General features: G+C 39.2%; 1 protein-coding gene across 5 annotated transcripts in view; it reads right to left on the reverse strand.

Annotated features, from left to right (window-relative positions):
* Window positions 1–13,958, reverse strand: part of ERCC6L2 (ERCC excision repair 6 like 2) — a 48,279-nt gene that overhangs the window by 19,897 nt on the left and 14,424 nt on the right. For all 5 annotated transcript variants that reach the window (XM_015849301.2, XM_015849299.3, XM_015849298.3 and 2 more), the window contains 4 exons: window positions 13,009–13,128; window positions 5,862–5,933; window positions 4,649–4,794; window positions 1,040–1,135 (listed from right to left, as the gene is read on the reverse strand). In XM_015849301.2, the coding sequence (XP_015704787.1) occupies window positions 1,040–1,135; window positions 4,649–4,794; window positions 5,862–5,933; window positions 13,009–13,128 (434 nt within the window). The remainder of the gene's footprint in view (window positions 1–1,039; window positions 1,136–4,648; window positions 4,795–5,861; window positions 5,934–13,008; window positions 13,129–13,958) is intronic.

Genomic DNA, 13,958 nt, shown 5'->3' on the forward strand with positions numbered 1-13,958 from the left:
GGTTTCATGTCCTTTTATCACAATGCCTGTCTACTGAGACAACCTCTACTATTTCTTCAGGGTCTTTTTTTTCCCTTGAAGATATTACTACATTTGCATTACATATGAATTAGATCATGGGTTACTTGTAGCAGCCTGTTCTTTCTTAAAAAGCATTTTGCAATTTACAACATCATAAAAACAACAGGCAATAGAGAATCTAAATAGTGAATTCTGAGGATTCTAATAGATTATATTAAAAAACCTCATTTTTAAAAATTCATGAGAGGACTAACCATTTTGTGGCTTTGTGATCTTACTCTTGAAAGACAGTCTCTTTCAATAACAATTATTTCTGATATATGAGAGCACATAAATGTATCCTAGAGATCAGAAAAACCTCGTAAGTAGAATTACATAATTAGATGGAACAACATAACCAAGTTCATTTCTGCTCATAAAAAAATATAGATCTACTGAATTTTAAAGGCTGTCAATATTCTTTAACTTTAGCAATTCAAATGTTTGTCCGGAACTCCTAGGGAAAAGAAACATGCAGATTCCTAGAAATATTCCAGAATGGGATAAATTCAGACATGGAAGGGAGTGTTGGTAAAAGACTCACCTCCACAGGGATGAGGCAAAAAAAAACCCCAAAAACCAACAACAACAAATGTTTTTTTCTTAAAGGAATCTGGAATTCAAAACATCACTCAAACTAGGGTCAAGTGCACTACAATGCACTTGCTTGGAAGAATGTAGAAAAAATGTCATCTGGCTATACATATGCACTTGTTCTTAAGGGATCACAGAAAGTTACAGTAACTATATTTTTTGGAACCCACTGTAACAGTAGATTACTATAAAATGGAAAGTAAGATGAAATTCTGGATTAAAAACAAGAATATAAAAGCTAAAAAAATGAACTTAGTGTCATGTGGACATTAGAACTTCCTTTAAGTAAATCTTAATTGGACAACCGGGTTACATTTAAAAAAAAAAAAAAAAGAGAGAGAGAGAGAGAGCACAACAGACCAAATTGTGCATTTTGAGAACATACCTGTCAATAGCTTGAAGATCATTTGCTGGGTTCCACGTTGGATCAAACAGTATAACAACATTGGCACCAACAAAATTAAGACCTAACCCACCAGCCCTAATAACATAAAAAATAAAGAAACAAAAAACAAGGTTTATTTTAATGTATTACATACATACAAGCACACTCTTCCCTGACATAATATAACAGCACAAAAATAGTGGCGTACAGCTTCATGTTAACTCTGTTTTGACAATTTCGTGTTATGGAGAGATGATAATAAACAAGTACTGCTGTAAAATGCAAACTTCTCACCCAAGCAGCAAGACGACTGTGAACTACATGACTCAGCAAGTCACAACCAACTACCATTACCTCCACTACAGTACCTCCACTACAGTAGATAATACTGAAACTCACAACCATTTTAACACCAGTTAACATTATAGAAACATGACATGTAAGTACACTTTAAATTAAGAGATATTTAAGAGTTCGTATTTTGTTTTATTTCCTTTAATCCCAGCACGTAATTTTGAAAATAGCACCATACATCTTTCTCTACATTTATGACCATTTTAATGAGTTGCATGTAGAAAAACAGACTGGTGACAGTTTATTTGTACAGTATTAAAATAACTGCTAAAAACATAGTTGTTCACACAGCTGCATATAAGCAATACTTGTACAAGTCATTAAAAAGTCATTTAAGAAAATCTGCTACTGCGGGGTGAGAGTTGCAAAGGTACTAGTAACATCATATTCAAATATTCAATCCCTGTGGCATGCTTACAAGTAAAGCCTGCAGGACAGCAAAGAATAGAGCATATGCTTAAACTGAGCTAAGTACTTAATGCCCTTGCTGAATCCAACATAACTGCTCAATTACTTGATTTTGCATGCACATAGCTGTACCATTTGATAGAAACCATGGTGAAGAAAATACCACAGTTGCAAGACAAGCAAATACTGCAAATTCTTTTATACTGGTTCAGCCAGTATTAAAAAATCACATTCCTGTAAAAAGACAAAAGCTCTTCTACAACTACATGTTAAATAATAGTACTTAACTTCTACAACAACTCCTTACACTGTCATATGTGGCACTAATTTCATAAGTGCTATTTTTTCAGTGACATATGGCAAAACTGAGTAAGCCAACTCAATTTAATTTATAGAGCAACTGTTTTTAATAGATTACTTTATATTCTACTTATTTAAAGCACTGGGAGAGGTAAGGTTTACAAGGAAGTAAATGAGCAGAGACAAAAACCAAGACAGAATAAAGCCCAACCATCTCCTGGCTCTTGTGGAATGTGTTTTTTAAATGTAAATACAGTTGTGGCTTATCCCTACCAGCTGTGGTTTGGTGTATTGTTAATAAAGTCTGGAAAGAGGATAAAGAAATCTGACAATGGAGGACTCTGGAAAACTAGCATTCTTGGTTTTAAATGATGGATAAAAAATTTGTGTTTTTCCAAATAACTTACTGTGTTTGGGAATTTTGGTGTATTTCTTTTTTAGTGAGTGCAGAATTCAGACTACGATTTACCAAGCAAACTTTTCAGTCAGACTGAAGAATAAGTCAACTTAGCTTTCTGAACACTTTCCCAAGGAAAAAAAAATACAGTATTTGGAGTAAAATACTAATTAAGTTTCAGTGAAAAGCTCTACTGCAAGTAGAACAGACTCACTATAAAAATAACTAAATAGGATACTTAGTTTTATACAGATTTTATCTTTCAACACTTTTAAGTATGCCACAGAAATTCAATACTCCAAAATTGAAAATCCATAGAGTCTTCTAATGTACATATGCAGTAATTACTCGCTGTATTCAGGGACAAAGAAGAGGAATTCACCAAGGTCTTAGGGAAGCTGATGGCCATAATCTGCAGCTGAATGAGGCTATGAGCAAAGCTGCATGACCGGCACCACAAATCTCCTCATAACCCTACCTATATGCTTCAGAGGGTATCCAAAGACAGTTCTAAGATGTGTTCACAGTGTTTTTTAACATCATATCTGACTTCTACTTAAATGGGTTTATTGTGGACCTTTCTACATAACTCCAGACACACATGCTTTCATCAAAGGACAGAAACAGCAATACAGATAAACACATGACTGCGTGTTTCATGGAGTTCCATTCCCTGGACAGGAAGATTTAAGTTTCTCTTGGATCTCTTTATATATCTGTCTGGTAACAGACTTCATATAAGATGAAATATGGAGGTAACAAGAGTAACAAATCAATAAATAATAAAATCAAATATCTTTGATCATAGTTCCATTAATTTTAGTTGAACATATTGCTTGGTGTCAAAGAGAAATTCTTATCTACCATAAAATTATAAGTAAATTTGATGGGTAAAAACATTTCTATCAGAAGATCTATTGCGTGAAGTATTTTTACAAGCCAAAAATAAATTGGAAGAGAGAGAAACAGTCAGACCAAGTCTTTGTCAGCATGCCCCCACAGCTGGCCTCCCAGAAAAGATGAGAGAACTCTTCCCCATCACCTGGAATTGGTAATCATGTGGTACACCTCAGTGGATCTTCCTCTTAGAGAGTCAGAACTATGAGACTGCTAGTCTCATGAAGTACAGCTCTGCAGTGTGCTGTGCCTCTGCACCCAATAGCCTGTTGCATGGTGTCATAAAATCAAATAATGATAAAATCAGGACAGTCTCACTATCACGGAGTGAACATTCCCTACAGTACTCAATATACACTTTTAGTCAGAACAATAAGAACAAGAAGGTTGGGGATGGGTGAGAAAGGACAAGAGAGCACTGTCAAGGCAGCTGATCTAAACTCACCAAAAGGATATGCCCTTCCTAATGACATGATTAGCAATAAAAAGACTGAAAGGGGAAGAAGAAAAGGAGGAGGTTCTTGTTATGAAAGCATCTTCTCTCCTGAGCAATTGCTATGGGATTCACAATCTAATTCCAAAGATGCAGCCATGTAACACTTGCTGATAGGAAGTAGAGAATAATTGTTTTGTCCCTTTGCTTCCACACAGCATTTGCTTTATTTTTTTCCTTCCTTCTTTTAATTAAACTATCCTAATCTCAAATAGTTGCTAAGTTTCTTTGGTTTCTTTTTGTTGGCATTAAACTATCTTTATCTCAACTTGTGATATATATATATATATATATATATATATATATATATATATATATATATACACACACGTATATTTTGGCCTACATTAACTTCTCTCTATTCTTGTGAAGAGGGAGGAGTGAAAGTGTGGCACACTGGAGTTTAGACAGCCTTCAATTTGAAGGCACTGCATATTTATACTCCCTCACTCTACAAGTACTGTACAATAAAGTAAGACTGTCTACAATAAAGTACATCTTTGGTGGAACATGATTTGAGTGTTTCCTAACTCCCACAGGAATGGAAATTCGGAACTGTGATTCAGATGATACGCTTGTTTCAGACCTTAACCAGCAGAGGAGATGGAAAGGACAGAAGTTGCTAGAAAACATGAAAACAATTCACTCTCTCAAAAAAGCAATCCCCCATAAGATCATGAAGTAAAATTCAGAGCACCCAATTTTCTAGGTGGCAAAAAGGCAGAGGGAAACACAACGATTACAAGTTAAGTTTTCTTACATGGTAGATACAAGACATATGTTAATTTCTTGAACTCTGTTGAACTCTCTTACAATTCTGATCCTATCTTCTGATTTCGTATTTCCATCAAGTCTTCGGAAATCTAGCCCAGATGCCATACAGTATTGCTCCAGCACATCCAGCAACTGTGTGGAAAAAAAGAAATCAAAAACTTATTGGTGTCTTTTCAATTAAATGTAGTAATTGGAGGCATGTTTCTTGAATGTATTTTCTCATAAACAAAGAACTAAAAATGAGATCAAATCTTCTCCATCTCAGTATGAACATGCTCGACTCTACTGTTGTGGTTTTACAGCACTCTAATGTGATTATACTGGTCTGCCAGGGTTTTACTCTCTAACCCTGATGGCTCTCCTTACCTCTAAGTGATGCTGAATCAGTTCACCTGAATAGGTTGGTAGAAAACTTAAAACAGTTTCCTACCATGCTAGCAAGTTAAAACGGCTTTAGTAAACAAGTAGCGAAGCCAACACATAGAAACAGACTTGTATGCAAAGCAAGAGTTTCTAAGTATGGAATAGAAGTAACAAGTAACCAGCAGTTCCACTGGTCTTGAACACTTAACTACAGCTTAAATAATCTGAATACCGAAATCTTCCCTCAAGACACAAAATGATTCAGAATTGTCACTCACAATATTCTAATAATTTTTTAAAAAGTACTACTATTCAGCTAAAGAAATCTAAGTTATAGGTTGTTTCACTTCAGGAAACATAAAAAAACACAAAAAGAAAATCACAGACCATGTATCAATCCAGTTCCTATTAAACAGCATTAAAACTGAACAAACTGGTATGGCACTTTACTCTCAAGGCTGAGATTTAAGGAAATGTTAGTACTTCACAGTGCTAATGTAACAGTTGTATACTTCTGTCATAATCTGCAGTAACAATGCTCTAGGTGAAGTTGCATCAAGTGAATTTGGTATGAGACACATATATTTGAGTACTACAAAACCTATTAAAAGCTCTACAAAGAGGAGCAGAGTGTTACATCTGTTTTACTACCACCATTTTCATCACGAGATAACAAAAGGCTTCAACATACTTCTGGAGTAACGCACACTGTTCTTCCCATCATAATTTCCCATAGCACAGAAAGGAAACATGACTGATGGAAGCTTATGTCCTTAGTGCTTTACACTTCAGAACTTACTGCTGTGGTCATCTGATAAAAGTCATGAGGAGCTCACCTTCGTGGAAAAGGAGAAGAGAAGAACTTTATCCTTGTTATTTCGGAAGTGATTTAGAAGCTGCTGAAGGACCTGTAAATGAACCACAAAATGCAAATGAAGACATTTCATGTTATGCCAAGCAGAGTCACTCACTTTTGCAACATTTAAACAAGCTACATTAGCTAACTATTTGCAAAGCCAAGCAGAGGTGTAACATAATGATTTTTTTATATTAACAGAATGTTTAAGGTAACAGAGATGCTGCATACATTCATTTTATTAGTGGTCTCCACTGAAATCCCACTGCAACAATGTAGTTCCTAACAAACTGTTTCTACAGCAACAAAATGCTGTTTATCTCATGCTACACCAGAATCAGAGAATCACAGAATAGTAGAGGCTGGAAGGGACATCTAGAGATCATCAAGTCCAAGCCCCCTGCCAAAGCAGACTCTTTAGAGCAGGTTCCACAGGTTGGTGCCCAGGTAGGTCTTGAACATCTCCAGGGAAGGAAAATCCACAACCTCTCCAGGCAGTAGAACACGCTATGCTTCTGTTTATGTTCTTTATGTTCCCTTATCCTATAGCCATGCACCACTAAATGGGCATGTGGCCTCATCCCTTTGCCTCCCTCATCTTAGGTATTTATAGACATTGATCACATTCTCTGTCTTTTTTTCTCAAGCTTGAACAGACCCAGACCACTCAGCCTCTCCTCACAATAGAGGTGCTCCAGGCCCTTTGTCATCTTTGAAGCCCCCTGCTAGACTCCTTCCTCGAGATCCCTGTCTTTCTTAGAATCACAGAATGGCCTCGGTTGAAAAGGACCTCAAAGATCATCTAGTTTTTACCTCCCTGCCATGTGCAGGGTCGTCAACCACAAGACCAGGATGCCCAAAGCCACATCCAGCCTGGCCTTGAATGCCTCCAGGGATGGGGGATCCACAGCATCCTTGGGCAACCGGTTCTGTGTGAAAAACTTCCTCCTAATATCTAACCTGAACCTTCCCTGTCTCAGTTTAAAATCATTCCCCCTTGTGCTATCACTATCCACCCTCACAGTTGTATCCCCTCCCATTTATACGCTCCCTTCATGTACTGGAAGGCCACAAAGAGGTGTCCATGGAGCCTTCTCTTCTCCAAGCTCAACAAGCCCGGTTCCTCAACCAACCACCCTAAACCCATGAAACCTCTTTTGAGGTTCGTAGGCGTCACTGAGCAACTTCATCACTACCTGCCTGAACTATCAATAACAGGTAGTTATCAGAGGAGCAAACCAGACCTGAGTGTTTTTCGGTGATGTTGCTGACCCAGGCCCCAGTGAAGCAGCACACTTCCCTTGAAGTTAAACAAGACTAGCCCTCTTGTGGCTAGTCAACTGTCTGGTGGAGACCATGTATAAGCCTGTGGTCTCAGATTCTGCCAATAGGAGAGCTGGTCTCCTGAGAAAAGGACAGTGCTTCAGGTGCAGTTCAGGTTATGAGCATTTGCACTGAACAAATGTGCAGAGCTCCCCTGAAAAACGAAAGGTCTGCTTAAGTTTTCTGTACTACATCTGAGGTCAGAACTTCGTGGAACTTGTATTAAAATAACTGGTGACATATATGCCCCTCCCTGATCCCATTCCCATTCCATGTCTGTGGAAATACATATGTTATTATGAAGAGCTATTTCAAGTGTTTTGTCATTTAGTAGGCCTTTGCACTTAGAAAAAAAATACAGAGCCACTCTTATCCAGAATTTCAGCACAACTATAGAAATAATTGGATAAAACAGTCATGAGAATTACTGCAGGCTTTAAAAATACATTTTGTTTCATATGCATTAATTCTATTTTTTTTTTAATTTTTTCTTTTCCAAATAGTCCTTGATACTTCTCTGAGGGCAAATGACTATTAGAGCAAACTGCAACAGTCATCTGCCCTTGTACTTAGTACTTCAGTATGGGAAAACAGTGGTTTCCAAACAAAGCAGTTTACTCCTTTTAATTCCATTCTTACATATTCAACTACCTCAACTTAAAAAAAAAATAAAAAAAAATCTATGTTTGAAATTCACTTTAAAGAAGAAAACACAAAATAATCTTATGAAAAGTAAGTTCTTCAGTCTGATTGAAAATAAGCTTACAATTCCACAAATACAGCTGAATCTCAGGTCACTTCACTCTAGTATCTATCTCCCACAATAATTAGGACATACTAGAATCATATAATCATATGCTTGTATTTAGATTACAGTGACTCTTTTTTTCCAGACTACAGTTATAACATCAAATTCAGAATGGCAGACTCAGGATGCCATTTTGCCATGGTAGGACACACACCAATACACCACCATCGTATTTACACTTAAACAATTATAGCTTGACTTCTAGCAAAAAGCACTTCCCCTAGTATAACAACTTTATTATCTTGCCTATGCAGAAGGCATAGGAAAACAAAGTTCTTTAGCAAATACATTAACTTGTCTTAACTCAGGTATTTCTGCTTGCTTGTACTCTTTGCAACTATATCCAAAAATTACATAAGGAAAATGTCATGTGACAGTACAGGAGTGAAGTATGCAAAAGCCACTTTCTAAATAATGAAAAATGAGTTCAACCAATAAAAGATGAGCTCTGTATTCTTTCATTACCAGGGCTAATCAACATCTTTATCAGTAACATAGTCAGCAAGATCAAGTGCACCATCGGCAAGTTTGCTGATGACACTAAGCTGATGAAGTTGATACAACAGGGGGAAGAAATGCCATCTGAAGAGACCTTGAGAAGCTGAAGAAGTGGGTCCATATGAACCAAATAAAGTTCAACAAAATCAAGTGCTAGGTGCTGCACTTGTGTCAAGGCAATCCCTGATATGTCTCCAAGGTGGGAAAAAAACTCACTGAAGAGTAGCACTGACAAGAAGAATTTGGGAGTCCTGGTGGTCACAAAGCTGGACATGAACCAGAAGTGTATACTTGTGCCTTTGAAGGCCAACTGCAACCCCGTCTACATCAAAAGGGGTGGTCAGCAGGGTGAGGGAGGTGATCATTCATCTCTGCTCTGCCCTTGTGAGGCTCCATTTGGAGTACTGTGCCCAGGTGTGGGGCCACCAGAACAAGAAAAATGTGGAACTTCTGTAGTCCAGAGGAGGGCCTCAAATATGATCAAAAGGCTGGAGCACTGCTCCTGTGAAGAAAGGTTGAGATTGCTGAGATGGCAGGGAGAAACATCTGAACTGTCCTGTAGGATCTTGTGGGAACTGCTCAAAGGAGGTAAGGTTGCCAACCCCCCATCTGAAACTCTCTCATGTCCCCCAGGGAAGCAGTGGGGGAAGACTTCAGTTCTGAATGTTTGATGCCCCTCTAGAAAGGTGGTGTGTCAGAAAGCCCAGCTGAACTGCCTTTACACCAATACATGCAGCATGAGAAATAAGTAGGATGAGCTGGAAACCATGATGTACTTGGAAAATTATGATCTAGCTGCTAACACAGAAATGTCATGGTATTAATACCTTAACTGGAATACTACTGCCCCTTTTTAGAAGGGCAGAGTTGCCTTCAACATTACGTTTAAGACTGGATGGACTGTCGGGAGCTCCCTCAGAGGAATGGTGAGAAGCAGGTTGAGAGCCTGTGGGTCAGAATTAGGGATAGGACTAATAAAGCACATCTGGTGGTAGAGGCTACCTGAACAAGAGGAGCTTGCTGACAGGGCCTTCTTCCTTCAGGATGCCTTCCCAGGAATCTGCCCTTATGGAGGATTTCAACCACTCAGATATCTGCTGGAAAATCACACAGCAAGCTGCAAGAGATCCAGGAATCTCCTGGAGTATGTGGACAATAACTTTCTGGTTCGAGTATTGGACAGACAAGAGGTGAAGCACTCCTGGACCTGGTGCGCACCAATGCAGAGGAGAACATTAACAGCATTAAGATTTGAGACAGCCTAGACTGCAGCAACCATGGCCTGTTTGAGTCTGTGATCTTGTGGAACGCGGGTCTGGCAAAGAGTGAGATCAGGACCCTGAACTTTGGGAGAGCAAAGTTCAGGCTGTATAAGGAATTGCTGAATGAGATCTCCTGGGAAGCTGTCCTTAGAGACAAAGAAGTGGAAGAAAGCTGGTTACTCTTTAAGAATACTCTTCTGAGAGTATAAGAGCTCCACGTCCTTCAGTATAAGAAAGTGGGCAGGGGTGGCAGCAAACCAGCACAGCTTGGCAAAGACTTGCTGGTCAAACTGAGGGAAAAAAGCAGATTGTAGAAGCTGTTGGAAACAAGGGCATGCCACCTGGAGAGAACAGAGAGACACTGTCTGGACTTGCAGAGAGAGGATTAGGAAAGCCAAAGTGCAGACAGAACTGAACTTGGTGAGGAACGTTAAAACAAGGGACTGTAATAGGTATGTTGGCCAGAAAAGGCAGGACAAAGAGAACATAACTCCTTTGGTAACTGAGAAAGGAGCACTGGTTACAACAGATATGGAGAAGGCTGAGGGACTAAATGAGTTTTTTTGCCTCATTCTTTGCTAGCAGCCATGATTCTTGTATTTCTCACATCCCTAATGCTTGCATCCCTAGGCCACTAGGTGGGAACTGGGGGAGTAAATCCCACCCTTGCTGCAATGGCAGAGAAAATCTATGGGGCTGGATGACATGTACTCCAGAGCTGTAAAGGAGTTGGCTCATGCGGCTGCTGAGCTACTCTCCATTACATTTGAAAAGTCACGGCTGTTGGGTGGATGGAGTCCATGGAGACTGGAAAAAAGGAAACATCACTCTCATTTACAAGAAAGGGAGGAAGGAGGACCTGGGGAACAACAGGCCAGTGAGCCTCACCTCTGTACCTGAGAAGATCATGGAACAGATCCTCTGAGAAGTCACATTAAAGCACATAAGGGATGAGCAGAAGATACTAGAAAGCCAGGATAGCTTTACCAAGGGAAGGTCATGCCTGACCAATCTGGTGGCCTAGGACAGAGTGACAATGCTAGCAGACAAAGGGAAGGAGACCAATGTCATCTACCTGACCTTGTGCAAGGCTTCTGACATGGTCCCCCACATCCTTATCTCTAAATTAGAGAGATATGTACTTGAAGGGTGGAATATTTGGTGGATAAAAAATTGGTTGGCAGGCCATTTACAGAGGATTGTGGAGAATGGTACCATGTCCAGTTAGAGGACGGTGACTAGCAGTATCCCCCAGGAGTCTGTCTTGTAACTAGTGTTCTTCAACAGCTTCATCAATGACATCGATGATGAGCTTGAGTGCACCCTCAACAAGTTTGCCAATGATAGCAAGCTACATGGTGCAGCTGACACATTAGGAAAAAGGGAGCCACCCAGAGGTACCTGGGTGCAAAGGTGGGCCCATATCAACCTAATGATGTTCAATATAGTGCAAGGTTTTGGGTTGGAGTAGTCCTGGGTAAGTGCACAAACTGGGAGAAGAACTCCTCAAGAAGAGCCCTGTGGAAGGATGTGGGGGTCCCAGTGAATTAAAAGCTGAATATGAGCCAGCAGTGTGTGTTTGCAGCCTGGAAGGCCAACAGAATCCTGAGATGCATCAAAAGAGGGTTGGCCAGGAGGGACAGGGAGGTAGTTGTCCCGCTCTAGTCTATGCCTGTGAGGCCAGATCTGGAGAATGGCATCCAGGCCTAGAGCCTCCAGGACATGAAGTCAGTGGAGCTGTTGGAGTGGGTCTAGAGGAGGACCACAAGGACGATCAAACGACTGGAGCACCTCTCCTATGAGGACAGGCCGTGGGAACTGGCCTTGTTCAATTTGGAGAAGGCTCAAGGCTGACCTCATTGCAATCTTCCATCATTTTAAACGAGATTAGAAAAAAGGAGAAGAATCAGCTTTTTACTTGGGTAGATAGTGATAGGATGTGGGGGAATGGTTTTGTGCTCAAGGAGGGAAAGATCAGATTGTATGTCAGGGGGAAGTTCTGCACAGAGTGGTGAGGTGCTGGAACAGGCTGCCCACACAGGCTGTGGATGCTCTGTCCTGGGATGTATGTACTCAAGAACATGCTGGATGGGGTCCTGGTCTAGCATTAAGTCCAGAGGTTTGCGGCCCTGCCTGTGGTTGGAATTTGATGATCCTTTTGGTCCCTGCCAACCCAAGCCATTTTATGACTCTAAGCCAACAATGAAGATGACTTATACAAAATAATTATCAAACAAGTAATGTAAAGACCCTTTTCACATGTAATTTAATAGAAAACAAAGATGATGCTAGCAGAACAACAATCGTGCTAATAATCAGCACTTTAAAAATGTGGCCTCATTACAGCATTCCTCTAGTTCCAAACAACATATGTGAATATCCCAGTTTATATAGAGAGAAAACACAGCATGCTTCATTCTGCATAGCTTCTTACCCTCCGGTTATTGTCAGCACAGTAGAATTTCTAAACTTAGTATGTTGTTTGTTTTGTTCTTTTTTTTTAAATTAGCTACATTAGAAAAAGTTTTTCAGTTATTCATCCCGTAACACTCTGAAACTAGAGATGTTTCCCACAACAAGGAGTTTGAAAGGTTTACACTTAACATGTTTATTTCATTTGTTTTTAGACTAACTATTATGAACTTCAGTTGATGTTCCAAGGATTAGAAAAGACATTAAGTCCTCGATACACCTTCACTAGCTCCCTGTCACTCAATATTGTGTTAATCTTCATCATCTGACATTTTTTCCAGGCTGGAGAGTCCCAGCATACCTGGCTGCTTCTGATCCATAGCAGTCACCACCTCTGTCACCGTTCTTTGAAACTTCCCAAGGTGAACACATGCTCTTTTAAGATACAGGAATGGAGCTACCCATGATACTGAATGTAGCACAAGTCATTCAATTCATAACTATTTCCTTGCACTCTCTGGTGAGTTGATGGTTCCATCGAACCCCATGTTATAACCCCAATGACTCATTTTCATGTGCTCATCACTAAATATGTGAAGTTGGTACTTTAGGACATGAGTCTTAGCATCATAAAATATCCCTTTCTAGTCTTTGCATGATGGCATCCTGATCCAGTACAGCTTATCTCTGCAGTGGTACTACAACCGTAAACAGAATGATTAAAACAAAAAACCTGTTAGGCATGCATTTTCTTACATCCATATACTACAGCATATCTACTACTACTAGCAATATTTATTTGTATCTCTGAAGAATATATTTACCCTCATTTTTCCACTGTACTTTGGATCTGAAATTGTTTCAAAGGCTGCGTCTTTGCTTAACTGCACAAAATCTGGAAAACTGGAAAACACCTCATTGCAAACCCGTTTGATATGTGTTTCCTGAAAGAAAAGCAGAATTTTCAAAGGGCATTAAAAATCAGAACTATGCAAGGTAACAGTAGGTCATAAAAGGAGTTTAAGAGGCTGAAATGAGTAATCTGTTGAAGTAATTCAAATAGATTACTTATCTGTTTTAATTCAATCAGCATAGAAACACATGGAAACACATTTTCAGCGTGTTTTGGTTTGCCTTATTTGAAAAGGAGAGGTCAGAGCCTACAGCAGAACTGGTCAGTTGTCAGTATCAAGAGCCACTGGCTAGACATTTGCATAACCCAGCAGTTAAATACCAGCATTTCTCTTAACTCCCTTGCATAACTGCATTTCTGTAAGTCTTATTCCTACAGTCCAATTGGTATGACAAAAAAACAACACCGGAACTGGATTTAAACTACTCAAAAGTCGAATAAAACTTTACTGCTAGAATTGAGTAACTCAGAACTAGAATGCAACCACACATTTTAAGTCTCCTTTTCCAGAAGAGCAGAAAATCTGTCACCCAAGAATCACTCTGAAATGTTTTTACAGTAAAAACTGCATATACACAAAAAGAACAGTGAAAACATTTGGGTATCTACAGTTTATAACCCTGGAGCCCTAGTAGTAAAACTTCCTAAAAAGCAAACTTACTTTAATGGTTATTTTCCAGGAAAACAAGATAAATCAAAACCATTCTCTCCCTGTTTTATCAAAACACTTCTTATACTGTTTAGAGAAACTCTGCTCTGAATTTAAAATTCTAGAGAAAAAAACATATTGTTTATTATATATTTATATTTAAATTTGTTTATTATATATTTATTATTCGCACAAAGAACTACCTCTCACTA

Source organism: Coturnix japonica, chromosome Z, assembly GCF_054131305.1.
Source record: "Coturnix japonica strain WE chromosome Z, WE-NBRP24, whole genome shotgun sequence".
Taxonomy (NCBI): Eukaryota; Metazoa; Chordata; class Aves; order Galliformes; family Phasianidae; genus Coturnix; species Coturnix japonica.